Source organism: Vulpes vulpes, chromosome 16, assembly GCF_048418805.1.
Source record: "Vulpes vulpes isolate BD-2025 chromosome 16, VulVul3, whole genome shotgun sequence".
Lineage (NCBI taxonomy): Eukaryota > Metazoa > Chordata > Mammalia > Carnivora > Canidae > Vulpes > Vulpes vulpes.
Genome location: NC_132795.1, coordinates 46,952,284 through 46,966,995, shown reverse-complemented (window position 1 = coordinate 46,966,995; position 14,712 = coordinate 46,952,284). Strand labels below are relative to the sequence as shown.

Here is a 14,712-nt window from a genome sequence, read left to right as displayed (position 1 = left end):
GCTCAACCACTGAGGCCCCCCAGGTGCCCTTATTTTATAATTTTGTGTATTTATTTTTTAAGTTAAGGAAGTTTTTAAGATTTTATTTATTCATTTGAGAGCGATAGAGTGAGAGCGCACAAGCAGGAGGAGGGAGAGGGAGAAGCAGAATCCACACTGAGCAGGGCGTCCAATGTGGGCCTTGATCCTAGGTCCCCTGAGCTGAAGGCAGATGCTCAGTGGACTAAGCCACCCAGACGCCTCTATTTATTTATTTATTTGAGAGAGAGAGAGAGAGAGAGAGCAAGAGTGGGAGGGGCGGAGGGAGAGAGTAACTCAGGCAGACTGTGTGCTGAGTGCAGAGCCTGATGCGGGGCTCAATCCCATGACCCTGAGGTCATGACCTATGCCCAAACCAAGAGTTGGACACTTTAACCAACTGAGCCACCCGGGTGCTCCACGTTTATTTATTTTCTAATCTATGAGAAAATGATCAGAAAATGTCCTCTGACTTTTTAGAATTGATCTGTGACAGGATTGGTGAAATTCTGTTGCTGTTTCAATTTTTCCATATAAGTCTAGTCAATTTTGTATTTTGTACTAACTGTGCCATTAGTGGACTTCAGAGAAAACCAAATAATTAAAGTGGTATAGCTATTTAAGGGAAGGAAAAGGAGTCTGGAAGGACGCTGGCAATGGGTGGTCAGAAGGAAGAGGAAAACCAATAGTGCATGGTGCCCACATGCTGAGGGAAGGAAGAACTTCAAGGAAGGGTTGGTCAGGTCCCTGTGGATCTCAGTTCCTTCATTGATACAAAGATGCTATGAGAGTCACATGAGGTAACACATTAAATTTGATGAAATATGAGAGGTGTAAGGAACATAAACCCCTTCAGGAGGTTGTGCCTTTTCATCAAGGTATCCTTCAGCTGGGAAGAGCAGCATCCTGAGGGCTTGGGAGCAAATGGGTCCTAGTGCAAGGAGCATGGGGAGGAGGGACACTGGATGATCATGATGAGGAGCTAGGGCCCATGCTTAGAGCTTTACATGCATTATCTCATGGGATCCTCATAGCATCTGTGGGACAGATGAAGAAATAGGGATCCATAGGATTGAGTAACTTACCCATGTTCATAAAATTGATTACAAGATAAAGATTGATACCATAGTCTCTCAGACCCTAAGGCTGATGACCTCCCATTTGTGCTCTGGGGACAGATGGAAAACTTCGCAGGTAAAATTGGGAGTGGAAGCCCCAACTTCATAACCTTTATACTCCTGGAATCTGGAGGCAAATCATCTGATAAAAGGGAGGGAAGGAAGGGGAGAGGCTTGGAGAGGATTGTGGGAGTGATAATTTGAGACGGAATTTAGAAATATAGGGCTTCATTCAGGGTTGGTGAAATTCCAGGCAGAGGTGAATCCTGAGGCTTTTTATGGGAGTGGTCACTAGAGTTGAAAGAATCAAAGACTGCTGACTGACCAGAGGTCAAGAACTGACTTACCAGGGTGTTGGGTGGATTATTTATGTGGATGTCCAAGTTAATCAATTTGATGACAGGATTGAAAGGAAATCTGGAGTTAAAGCTCTTTGTGAATTCTAGGGAGCGATATGGAGTTCTGTGGGGAAAGTCAGAGAGGTTTTGGTGTGTCCAAACTCCTTGAACCTCAAAAATGGGGGATCTTAGTGCTCCTAAAATTGAAAAGACAAAGACTTAATGCCCCAGACCTGGTAAAGTCCATAAGCTCACTCATTCATTCGTCTCCTCATTCACATATTTGCTGAGATCCTGCTATGGTCGAGCATCCAACTATCCTTGGAGCCTGGAGGTTCAAAGAGAGATAAGATAGTGTGTCTTCTTTCTTGCAGCTCTTGTTTGTTAGAGAGGATAACATAAACTATTGAGTACCATTCTAAGAAAAATACTATAATTTTTATAAAAGGTTTTATTTATTCATGAGAGAAACAGAGAGAGAGGCAGAGACAAAGGCAGAGGGAAAAGCAGACCCTTTGCAGGGAGCCCACTGTGGGACTCGATCCCAGGACCCCGGGGTCACGCCCTGAGCCAAAGGCAGATGCCCAACTGCTGAGCCACCCAGGAGTTCTGAAAAATACTGTAATTGAGACAAAATGTAAATTGTGGGTGGGGCACAAAAGAGGGCACAATCCACCCTTGGCCATGGGCCCTCTCTCCCAGAGAATGAAGTTGTCTTCCTCACCTTGCATGAGTTTGGTTTCCAAGCATTTATCAAGAGTTTCATCTTTCCCGCAGAAATAGTTTTGAGAAGGGCACATAATTCCCATGGGGGGGGGGGGAAGAGGCTAATTTCACTGCACTTTTGTTGAAGTTCCAGCCTCCATCTTTAGCCAAATCTCCACAAACTCTCCCTAACCCGCCTTTCCAACCCATCTTTGTCAAGTGCACTCACAGCACTGATCTGCCCTCTCCCACCCCAGTGCCCGCTGACCCTGACCTGATGTAACTGCGCGAGCTCGATTTCAACCATCGCTCTCCCCACACCGTTCCATATCAAGCCAGAAAGCCAGAACAGGTCGGCATCCTGAACGATGCCAATCACACAGTCGGTTCTCAAGAAACAATTTCTCCAATGGAATGAGCATGGCCTCAGGGTCATCACCCCAGGTCTGTCAGTACCTCTGCACAGTGTACTGTGCACCGAAAGTTCCATCACCTTGGAATCCAGCGGGATCAGCGACCCTTGGTCAGATGCCTCTGTCCAGCACCGATCAGCACCCCGTGGGAGGGACAGCTCCTGCAGCTCGCGTTTCAGGAGGCGCACGGGGCGGGCCTGCTCAGCACCCCCGGGGCGGACAGCTCCTGCGACCCTGAGACCAGGCCGGGCCCCCCACTTAGCCAGGGCTCCTGCAGCCCTGAGACCAGGCCGGGCCCCCCACTTAGCTAGGGCTCTGCAGCCCCGAGACCAGGCTGGGTCCCCCGTTAGCCAGGGCTCCTGCAGCCCCGAGACCAGGCCAGGCCCCCCACTTAGCCAGGGCTCTGCAGCCCCCGGGACCAGGCCGGGCCCCCCATTAGCCAGGGCTCTGCAGCCCCGGCCCGCTGCGCCCCCCTCATCCCTCCGCAGGGCCTCCTGTCCCCGGACCTGGTCCCCCACCCGCCGCCAGTCCGCGCCTCGCCTCCCCCGCCCCACAAGAAGCCGAAGCTGAGCCTCTCGGTCAAACCATCTCGTCTCCTCCAACCAGCTTGCCCGCCGCCCCCGCCCCTCCCTGCTCCCGGATCCTCCCCTCCCCTCCCCTCCCCTCCCCTCCCCTCCCCTCCCCTCCCCTCCCCTGCGACGCCGCTCGCCCGCCGCGGTGTCCTGGCGGGGTGTCGAGGTGTGTCGCGGGCGGGGTGTCGCAGGGCGGGTCACGAGGTGACTCGGGGAGGGCTGGGCGCCGAGGGAGGGAGGACGGAGGGCGAGCGGGCCGCGGCTCCCCGCACCCCTCCCCCGCCGCAGTCGGCAGGCCTCTCCCCGGAGAAGATGGCGGATCGGGCGGAGATGTTTTCTCTTTCCACCTTTCATTCGCTGTCGCCGCCAGGCTGCAGGTACGCACCCCGGCGCCCCGGCCTTGGCAGGCCCTTGCCATCCGGCAACCCCCGGCCCGACCCAGCCCACAGCCTCCCGCGCCAGGGCCTGCCACCCCACCCCCATCACCTTTGGGGACCCTCTCTGCCCCTACGGCCTCTCACTCGTCCCCATCCTCCTTCCCTTCAGGGTCTCTATTTTTGTCCCACCCTCACCCCTTTTTATGGCCCTAAGGACCGGTGCGGGCACCCACATCCTGCCGGGCCCCAGGGCCGCACCCAGCCCCTGCCGCTGACCCCTCAAGGGTGGAGGACCGGGGCTGAGCCTCCGAGGGGCGGCCTGTCGGGGCAGGATGCTGAGCCACCTTCTGGGTTTGGCAGTGTCCTTTGGCCTTGCTGGGCCTCTCTTCCATAGAGGCCTGTCTCTCAGCCTTGTGGGGCTCAGGGAGGGAGAGAGCTGAGACCCAGCTGGAGCCCTTGGGGGAAGGGCCTGAGGTGGGGAGACAGTTGGACCTCTGGGTGTAGACTGGTCTTGGGCAGGAGCAGGGAGACAAAGTGGCCAGTAGACTCTGCTCCCAGAGCAGCCCTACCTGCCCACCCCCTCCTGGCCACCACCGCTGCAGCTTTAGCTTCCCCCTCCCCCCACTCTGCTCCGTCTGACTCCCCTGGGGCTGAAGCTGTGACCCAGAGGGGCCTGGAGCAAGGAGGAGAGGCTGCTGACTCTCTCCGAGAGGAAGAGCTGGAGGAGGATTGAGGGGACCAGTGGCTCCCCTGGGCTGATCATGGCTCCGATGGTGGGGGGAATCTGTGGAAGAGTAGAACTTGGGGGTCTAGGTGATGGCAGGATGTGGCTCTGTGAGGGGGGTTTCTGGAGCCCATGGGTCCTTGCAGTTGGCGGGGGGGGGGGGGGTCCCTCCTTAGGACCGGCTTCCAGGCAGGGAGGGAGTCCAGGGTTGGTGGCTCTCCTGGGAGCCCTGACCTTGCTCTCTGACCGTGGTCCCCTCTCCCAGGCCTCCCCAGGACATAAGCCTGGAAGAATTCGATGATGAGGACCTGTCTGAGATCACCGATGACTGTGGCCTGGGCCTCAGCTATGACTCGGACCACTGCGAGAAGGTGGGCAAGGGGCTGGGGGCATGGAACCCTCTCCAGAGAGAACCTCACTCGGGCTCTGCTTAATATTCACGTGGAGTTTGAGGGTGGGCCTGAGCTCAGCCTTGAAATGAGAAATCTGGTTGCCCTCCCGCTTCTGGCCTCCTGGCCCAGGGTCCTCCTTGGTATCACGCCTCTCTTTTTCTCAGACTGTCCACCATCCACAGAGGGCCGTCCCCAGCATTCTCTGCCTGGCCCCTGTCACTGGGCTAGCTTGGTCTCATGTGTGTCCTCAGACCACTCTTTAGGAAGACATCACCCCTTCCTGCTGCCACCTCAGCTGTCTCCTTCCCAGCCCTCTCCCCACCTCTTAAGTCTCCATCTATCTGCCTTATGTCTCCACCCCTGAGATCTTTTCTCCCCCCATCTCCCGCTTCTCCACCCCCTCCCTGTCTCTGCATGTTTCTGTTTTCATTCATTTAAGAACGTTTCTGCCATGTGGAAAGTGCCGGGGGCTTCCAGGTGTGTGGAAGGAAAATGGGACAGTTGTGGCCCTTGCCCTTGGGAGCTTCTAACTCAGTGGGGGAGAAAGACATGTAAGAGATGCTGGCTGGCTGCCTGCAGGCCAAGGACCGGGTTCCAATGAGAGGACACTCCGGTGCAATGAGGGGGGAGGGAACTGAGGCCTTCAGGGAGACTTTCCAGTGGAAATGGCACACAACCTTGCCCTTAGGAAGACTAGATGTACCTGGGCAGATAAGGGAGGTAGAGAATGGAGGAGAGGAGTTGCTGGCAAAGTGATCAACTGTGTCAAAGGCCCTGAGGTTGGTGCAAGCTTGGTTAATCCTGGTTCTGGTTTGTCTTAATGCATTCCACTTAGCATCTGTAGGCAAAGTCCTGTTCTCAGGGTAGGGTGTTTCAGCACAGTGTGGACGTGGCCCTTCCCTAGGGGGGCTTGCAGCTTGGGGGTGGGGTGGGGTGTAAAGTAATTGCGAATTGGGTTAAAATGCCATGAAGGAAGGAGTGTTGGTGTCAAATGTGATGCGGTTTGCGGAGAATGTGAGGGTGGCGAGTGGACTGGGGCTGCTCCGAGGATCTCTGTCGCTTAAGCTTAGAAGTCTGGGCTCTTCGCAAGAACCGGAGTGATCTTTTTTGTATCTTAAGCAAATTAAAACAAAACAAAACTGCTGCGTTGGTGGGGAGCAGAGTAAACTGAGCCTTCTCTCTCTAACTTCTAGCTTTCTGCTTTCCCCTTTCCTGGCAGCTGGAACCTCAAGTCACTGCTGAGCTCTGGCCCACTCTGCCTATCCCTCCTTCTTGCAGGACAGTCTCTCCCTGGGACGTTCGGAGCAGCCTCACCCCATCTGCTCCTTCCAGGATGACTTCCAGGAGTTTGAGATGATCGATGACAATGAAGAGGAGGAAGAGGAAGAAGAGGAGGAGGAAGAGGAGGAAGAGGAGGAGGATGAGGAGGAAGGAGTCGGAGAGGGCAAGGAGGGAGGAGGCCCTGTCTCGGAGGCCCCTGCCCCAGAGGCCCTGATCCCCTCCCCCTCCCTGGAGGAACCCCACAAGAACCGACCCACCACGCTCCACCTGACGACACTGGGAGCCCAGGTGAGCACCCAGACCCACTCGCAGCATCCTGGAGTTAACCTGGGCTTCCAGTGTCTGGGCTTCGGATCCCCAAGGCCGCCCGCCTGCGCCTGAGAGCTGGGCACCCTCCTGAGCCCCACTCTCTCTGCTCCCCCGTGTGCCCCAGGACTCCCTGAACAACAATGGAGGCTTTGCCCCCGCGCCTCCAGCTTCCTGGCAGGAGACCGCGCTGTGCTCACCTCCCCAGGAGCCCCTGAGAGGTGAGCAGGGCCATGGTGCCAGTGTGGGGTCACAGGCGGCAGAGGAGGGAGGAGAGGGGCCCGGTGGTCTTGCTGACCCCCACTCCGGCCCCGCAGAGCCCCCTGCCTCCCTGCAGCCCACTGACGCGAGCCCCTGCGGGGCGCAGTCGCCCATGCACCCAGGCTGCGACTGCGAAGGGAACCGGCGGGCGGATGCCCCCGCGCCCTGTGGGGCCTCGCCATCCTCCGACCCGGGCATCGAGGCCGACCTGGGCAGCCGCTCGAGCGGGGGCCGCGGTGGCCGGCGCAGCAGCCAGGAGCTGTCGTCGCCGGGCTCCGACTCGGAGGATGCGGTGGGCGCCCGCCTGGGGCGCATGATCTCGTCCATCTCGGAGACGGAGCTGGAGTTGAGCAGTGACGGCGGCAGCAGCAGCAGCGGCCGCTCCTCGCACCTCACCAACTCCATCGAGGAGGCCTCGTCGCCCGCCTCCGAGCCCGAGCCTGAGCCCGAGCCCCCGCGCCGCCCCGCCTTCCTGCCCGTGGGCCCAGATGACACCAACAGCGAGTATGAGTCGGGCTCCGAGTCGGAGCCGGACCTCAGCGAGGACGCAGACTCGCCCTGGCTGCTCAGCAACCTCGTGAGCCGCATGATCTCCGAGGGCTCCTCACCCATCCGCTGCCCCGGCCAGTGCCTGTCCCCCGCCTCGCGTCCCCCCGGGGAGCCCGTGTCGCCGGCCGGCGGGGCGGGGGGCGCGGGGTGCGTGGGGGGCCCGGGTGTGGAGCTGCTGGACATGGAGACGCTGTGCGCCCCGCCGCCGCCCGCACCCCCTGCCCCGCGGCCCGGCCCCACGCAGCCTGGGCCCTGCCTCCTCCTCAGCAACCCCACGCGTGACACCATCACGCCGCTGTGGGCCGCTCCGGGCCGCGGCGCCCGCCCAGGCCGCGCCTGCTCGGCCGCCTGCTCGGAGGAGGATGAAGAGGACGAGGAGGACGAGGCCGCCGCCCAGGGCAAGGCTGGGCGCCCCGGGGGCAGACCCCGGGGCCCCACGGCGACGCTGGACGCCTCACTGGTGTACGACGCAGTCAAGTACACGCTGGTGGTGGACGAGCACACGCAGCTGGAGCTGGTGAGCCTGCGGCGCTGCGCGGGCCTGGGGGATGACAGCTCAGAGGACAGCGGCGAGGCCAGCGAGGAGGACACGGCCGCCACCTTGCTGGGCGGCCAGGGCCCCGAGGATGCCTCCCCAGACAGCCCTGACCTCACCTTCTCCAAGAAGTTCCTCAACGTCTTTGTCAACAGCACATCTCGTTCCTCCAGTGAGCGGGAGGCGGTCCCGGGGCGGCCCCGGGGGGCCTGGGCATCTCGGGTGGTCAGGGACGCGGGCGTGGGGCGACCCCAGGTCTCCGCGGGGTGGGGGTTGCAGGGTGCGGGCTGGGCTGGGGAGGGCCGTGCTCCCCTCCCAGAGTTGGGACAAGCCAGGTGCTCTGCAGGTGCGGGGAGGCCGGGCCTGCAAGGACTTTCCCCCTCCGCCTCCTGAGCCTCTGTCTTGCCCTGTCTCTGTGTCCCAGGCACCGAATCCTTTGGCCTCTTCTCCTGCTTGGTCAACGGGGAGGAGAAGGAACAAACCCATCGGGCTGTCTTCAGGTACAGCCCTTCTCACGGTTGTGGGGGTGGTCCCCAGCCCCAGCCTGCACACAGCTTGGGACCTGGGTGGACGCAGCCCACTGTGTCCCACCCCTCCACCGGTGGCCTCCCGCCTCTGACCTGCTCTCAGGTTTATCCCTCGCCATCCCGATGAGCTGGAGCTGGACGTGGACGACCCCGTGCTGGTGGAAGCCGAGGAGGATGACTTCTGGTTCCGTGGCTTCAACATGCGCACGGGGGAGCGTGGGGTCTTCCCTGCCTTCTACGCCCATGCGGTGCCTGGCCCTGCCAAGGACCTGCTGGGTGAGGTCCTGTCCCCGGGGGTGGCTGGTCACCCAGCCTGCCCCTGCCCCCTCTGCCTGGTCTAGGCACCTGATGACACCCCCTTCCCCCCAGGGAGCAAGAGGAGTCCCTGCTGGGTGGAGCGCTTTGACGTGCAGTTCCTGGGCTCTGTAGAGGTGCCTTGCCACCAGGGCAATGGCATCCTGTGTGCAGCCATGCAGAAGGTCAGTCTGGAGGCAGGGGTCCAGCTCAACCCCATCGGCTGGCTCAGCCTCTGGAGGTCCCAGGCCTGTGACCATGGAGGGTCCACACAGTGCCTTGGGAGCCTGGGTGGGCAGGGATCCCCGCTCTGAGTCAGAGGCCTGGACAGACAGGCCTAGGGCAGAGCTTGGCAGCTGTCCCCTGTCACCTCGGTGTCTCTGCCTCCACCGTACTCTGCCTCCTGTGCTCTATGGCAGCATTGTGGGTGTCTTGCTGGCCCTTTCTTGCCCTCAGGCCATGCTGTTTTGTCTGCCAATCAAGACCAACTCTCAGATCCTTTCCTGGGAGTCATTTGTTCAATCACTCATTCATTCACCTGGTAGACATTTAGTGAGCCTGCCCATCTACCAGCCCCGTGATTGAGTAGGAAAGCTCCAGAGAACAGGACAGCCCTGTAGCTCGTGGGATGGGCAGCGAGGAGGCCAGGGGTTGTGGGAGCCATGGTCCTGTCTGGAGGAACAGAGGCAAGTGGCAGGCTTCGTGCAGAGAGGTGACCAGCCGGTCCTGAGCCTGAGGAATGGCTAAGACCCCCGCCCCCCACTCATGTCTTCTCTGGTCACGGCCAAGAGTCTGCCTCCCTCCTGTGACATGTTGCACCGAGGGGATGGAAGGACACCCTTGAGGGCCCTTGAGACCATCCCTCCCCTAACCTCTTCCCCAGATTGCTACTGCCCGGAAGCTGACCGTCCACCTGCGTCCTCCTGCCTCCTGTGACCTTGAGATTTCCCTTCGGGGGGTCAAGCTGAGTCTAAGTGGAGGACCTGAGGTGGGAGTGTAGGGGCCTGATGCGGGGGTGGCTGGGGGTCTGACGGAGGGGTGTCTGGCAGGGGTGCAGAGGCAGCCCCAGACCCCGCCTCTCACCAGCACTGCCTGCCACCTGTGTTCCAGGTCCAGCACTGCAGTCACTTCTTCCAGATGAAGAACATTTCCTTCTGTGGCTGCCATCCCCGCAACAGCTGGTGAGAGCCCTAGCTTCCCGAGTCCCCACAACCCTGAGAGTTGCTCATACACAGCCACCCCCCCCCCCGCATGACTGCCCCACCCGCACCCACACGGCTGCCACCCTGCACTGGGCTTGGGAGACACAGATCAGAAGAGCTGTCACCTGGTCTGGATGGGGAAACACAGACTTGTAGTAGCGCTGGCAGATGTCTGTACAGGGCTCCAGGGAGCAGACCTGCCGGGGGGGTGAGTCCTCCGGGACCCAGGGAGGGACGAAAGGCCACTCTGCAAGCTTGGAAGACGGGTATGGAACGAGGTGGATGTCGGCAGGGAGCCAGCTGAGCTGGGGCTGTGGTGAGGGACAGCGGGCTCCCGGGGACTGTCAGGACTCTGTACCTGAGTCCACTTGCAGTGGAGTCACGGGGTGACTCAGCCAGTTTGATAGGCCGGCTCTGGCTGCTGTGCAGGGCACACGGATCCAGGTGCCGCAGGTCAGGCACATGCAGCGTCCCGGACGCTGGAGGCGGGACAGGCAGGAGCCGGGTTGATTGGATGTACAGGGTGACCTGGAGGGAGAATCCAGAGTGACATGCCACCCCGATGACGGGCAGAGAGTGACCCACACACCGAGCGGCAGCATGGAGTGGATGGGCCTGACATCCTAGAGATGCGGCATTTAATTGCAGATGCAGTGAGATCAAAGTGGCCATTTGTTACATGGGTTTGGAGTGGGAAGGAGCCGTGGAGGGAGAGCTTCAGTTGGGGGCAGGTGGGTAACGGTGGCTGAGGTGAACCAGGTAGGCAGGCAGAGCGAGAAGGGGCAGGATGGAAGGGAGTGAGAGAGCCGGTGTTGTGACCAGCTGGCAGAGCCGCAGGCTGCCTGCCCAGCCCGGCCCCGGCCCGCTGGTCCTGGTGCCCTCGAGGAAGGAAATAGGAGTAACGGAAAGGCCGGGCCAGGCGGGGGCTCCCCAAGCTCCCACGGGGTGTCGCAGGAAGCAACCTACCTGGAGGGCAGGTGAGGGGTAGAACAACACAGCAGCAGGGCACTGAGGCCTGGGACAGAGCTTGAGTCCAGCATGTGTGTCGTCTGTTTGTGGTCTGGGTGTGGTGTTAACCCTCAGCGGGGTCACAGCCCCGTTTGGCTGTTTTTCCACCGAGGAGGGAGATGCTGCTTTGCAGGCTTCCCAGCAGGAGGAGAGTGCCAGGGCTCAGACCAAACAGCAGGCAGCTCTGGTGCTGCAGGGGCGGGCTGCAGCGCAGGGGGACCCCAGGTGCGCGGGTGGGCTCCACGGGGGCGGGCGTGCACGGGGGACCCCAGCCGTGCGGGGTGGGCTGAGGGTGACCTTACCAAGAGGGCAAACAACCTGGATTGTTGTGTAGACCTGGGCTGCACGAGCTCAGGCCTAGACACCTGCACACTGATCCCAGTGCAAGCCCATGAGAGAAAGATGGTCAGGCCAGCCGATCGGGATCAGGTGGAGGCAGACGGGAGGGGGCGTGGGGCTGCTGTCTGGCCCCGGGCCTTCCTAGTGCTGGTTCCTTCGGGAGCAACCCAGGCCCTCACAGTAGGAGGCTCTAATGAAACAGCGTGAGGCGAACACTTGAGTCATGACCGCATTTCCTCAGGAAGTAGGCAGTAGACCCCGGGCGTGCTGGACACGCTGTGTCTGGTGAACTTGGAGAGTGTGGCCTGTAGGATCCCGGACTGGCGTGTGTCTTCCCCTCCACCATCCAGAGACGGGCCGATCAGGGACCGTCAGGAGGCGTCTGTGCTTAGTGATCAAGGTGCTGTTGTGCTTGGGGCTTGGTGAGCGGCGTCCGAGGGCTAGTGGCCCTGCGTGCGGTTCTTTGAACGCGGCCGTTGAGACCAGGCTGATCACGGAGGACGTGAGCACGCCGTCCTGGCAGTGACGCTGCCAGGCGCATGCCCGTCTAGTGCCCCTGAAACCCCAGTGCAGCCTGGTGCGGGCGGGGCTGGCGGTGCAGGGTGCCCACAGCCTCTGGGCGATGACTTTTGTGAACGTCTTAGATGGACAGGATGAGGCAGGTTAGAAGAGGTCCGAGTGAGCCCGAGGTGGGGCAGTGGCTACAAATCCAAATGGAGCCGGGGCGCGAGTTTCTTCTCTGCGAAGGTGGTTCTGCGGTCGGAGCTCGGGAACAGCTGCGGAGTTGGCAGGATGCGAGTGGGGCTGGCAGGCCGGGCGACTCACTTCTGGGCAGCGGGAAGGAGGCCCCGTCTCTGGCCCGGGGCGGCTCTGGGCGGGGGCCACCCTGTCCTGCAGAAGTGAACACAGGTCGCTCACTCCTCGTGGTGCTAGCACTGTGCTTGGACTAGACCCCAAAAGGCCACCCTCACATCTTGAATTCCTGTGACCCACGCGTTTTCCCACCCCCACTCTCCTCCCGAGCCCTCTGCTCCTGAGTCTTGCCTCCGGACCTCTGGGGGGCCTGAGGTGTGGGTCTGGGCTCTGATGCCCCTCCGCACCAACCCCCCCTGCAGCTATTTTGGCTTCATCACCAAACACCCTCTGCTGAGCCGCTTTGCCTGCCACGTCTTTGTCTCCCAGGAGTCCATGCGGCCCGTGGCCCAGAGTGTGGGGTAAGCGGGGCAGGAAGATTGGCCGGGAGGCGAGGTCAGGGGGGAAGGCCTGGTGTGGGCTGGAGAGTTGGGGCAGGTTGAGGGCGGTGATGACAAGCAATAGGGGTGCAGAGTGGAAAGTGGGTGGAGGTGGCAATTACCCTGTGACCCCCGGGCCTGAAGAGCTGAGGAATGGGGTCCGGGGGTGATGGGCAGGCCCGGGTGGGGTGACTCGCGGCCCGAGTGGCTGCTGGATGACTCTCTCCCCGCAGCCGCGCCTTCCTAGAGTACTACCAGGAGCACCTGGAATACGCCTGCCCCACAGAGGACATCTACCTGGAGTAGCCCCGCCGCTGTCCTGCTGTCCGTGCAGCTGGGCTGGCCGCGTCTCTGGAAGCCGCCACGGCTTTGCAAGAACTGGACTGGGGGCACGTGGGAGCTTATGTCCAGGGCGTTTCCTCCTTGCTCCCCGGGGCTGCGGGGGAGGGGAGTCCTCTCCTCTTTCCCTCTGATCAGTTCCTCCTCTCTGTGTCACCTTATTCCACCCCCCCGACCCATCTCCTCGTTTCTGTCTGTCCCTCTCTGTGCCTGCGATCTCTCATCCTCTGCTCTTTACTTGGGGTCAGAACTGGGAGGATTGTAGAGGAAGGCGAGGCTCTAGGTGACCGGTGGCACCAGGCTCCCAGGTGATCCCCTCCCACCCCTCCCTGTGATTTATAAAGGAATTTTAATTTTTATAGTGAATCTCAAGGGATTATCCCATCCTTGACCACAGGGACAAAGAGAAGGACCCCGCTCAATACTGCCCCACATGGAGTTCAGGGGGAAGCAGGGAGGGGTTCTCCAGAAGGGTCCTGGGGGAGATTAGGAGTAGCTCTTGATGCTTACCCTGAGCCCCAGATGCTAGGAGGAGGGTGTCTACCCTGGCCCTGGCCACACCAGCGTCCGCTTTGCCGCTGCAAACACTCCCCGCAGTCTAGCACCTCAATAAACTCTCTGCTTGGTGTGACACTGGCTGTTTCTGCAGGGGGAGGGCGGGGGGGCCCAGGTAGTGGGCCTGGGGTCCAGGCGCCGCCCATGGCGGTAGGGACGTGAAAAGGTTCCTGGGAAGATTCACCCCTTCAGTGCTCCCCGAAATCATGCCCCGGGCCCCCCAGGGGTTCTCCCTGCATGCACCTGATCGACCAGTGGGGGACGGGTGCGCAGAGGGCGGTGGTCACACTGTGTTCCTTCAAGCTGCACCAGGGCTCCCACTGGACAGTGCATGTGGATACGCACGCTTGTGAGTGTGTGTGTGAGAAACAGGGGCCACGATGCTCAGATCTTAAAACTGGCACTTAAAAAATTCTCCTCAGAAAGCCAAAGGGGAAGGGGTGGCTATGTGTCACTATGCTTTATGTTGCTGTGGATGGAATCTTCCAGAGAAAGGGCTATCCTGGCCCCCGGCCCCCCGGGCGAGCCCAGCCCTTGGGTGCTGAGGCCGGCCTTCCTGAGGGTGGTCTGGGTGCCCCCACCCCCAAAGCGGAGCCCAGTGCTGCAGAAGATGAAGGCTCTGAAGCGTGAGCCAAGGGAAGGACGGATTCCCTACATATGAACTTAAAGCTACTGTCTCCACTCACGTGGCGGTCGGTGTGTGGCCCAGGCATCGGCAGGTGCACCCACAGGTCCTGCAGCAGATGCGTCGCGTGTGGAGCTGCCCCCAGACGGTCCAACCCCACCATCAGGAAGAGAGAATGTGTGAGGAAACTCCCCCACGGATTCGAGCTGGAAAGAGGCAGAGCCCTGGATGTGCACGTCTGAGACTCGCACCCGGGCAGGGAGCGCGGTAGAGGCCTGGGCCGTGTCCCTGGGCCCCACCTGCTCCCTGCACTTCCTGCCCTGGGTCAGCTGGGGTGCCCTGCCCCGCCCCAGCTCCTCCAAGCTTCGCCAGTTCTCCCTGTCATTAACTGTCCCCCGGGCTGGTCCCTTCCCTGGAGCCGCTCCCTGTTGGGGGGACCCTTCCCACGCAGCTCTCCTGCGCCCTGGGCCCCGGCTTCCATTGCTCAGCTCCCACGGACCGGGTCGCCGCTCCATCCTGGGCTCTCCGAGCAGACGACTCAGCTGGCCTGCGTGCACCGGGCATTAGCCCACCAGCTCCGGCGGGCCTCCAGGGCCCCTCCCGCAGCCAGACAGGGGCCAGTGCTTTGCCAAGTGCCAGCAAGGACCCTGGTGAGAGGGCTGCGGTGTAGACGCAGCGACAGCTTGGGGGCCACGGCCACACCACTCCCACGAGCATTTACGCACCTGCTCCTGGTTAGCTATGTTCTGGGTGTTATGCTTTATTTACTTTCTCTGGTGCCTGAACTAGACCCACACTGCTGCCACCTCCACCCCCATCGTCACCGCCAAGGCTGCCCCCCACTCCCCTCCACGTGGCCTGGAATTTCCTCCTTTGAGCATCAGAAGCCTCCAGGCTCCCTACCTCAACCTGCACCTGTGACCTGATGAATTTTTAAACAGAACCCTGGGCAGCATGCTCCATCTTAACCTCTGCAGTGGCTCCCTATCGAGACTGCCCTGT

At 60.8% G+C, this 14,712-nt stretch overlaps 1 protein-coding gene across 1 annotated transcript; it reads left to right on the top strand.

Annotated features, from left to right (window-relative positions):
• The first annotated feature begins 3,293 nt into the window (after positions 1-3,293).
• On the top strand, positions 3,294-13,161 carry MAPK8IP2 (mitogen-activated protein kinase 8 interacting protein 2). The gene is made up of 12 exons (XM_072742906.1): positions 3,294-3,541; positions 4,531-4,636; positions 5,936-6,226; positions 6,372-6,465; positions 6,562-7,761; positions 8,014-8,089; positions 8,220-8,392; positions 8,486-8,595; positions 9,294-9,398; positions 9,521-9,591; positions 12,075-12,173; positions 12,425-13,161. Exons 1-12 carry the CDS (start codon positions 3,477-3,479, stop codon positions 12,495-12,497), a joined length of 2,463 nt encoding a protein of 820 aa, XP_072599007.1. The 5' UTR covers positions 3,294-3,476; the 3' UTR covers positions 12,498-13,161.
• The last annotated feature ends 1,551 nt before the right edge of the window (positions 13,162-14,712 follow it).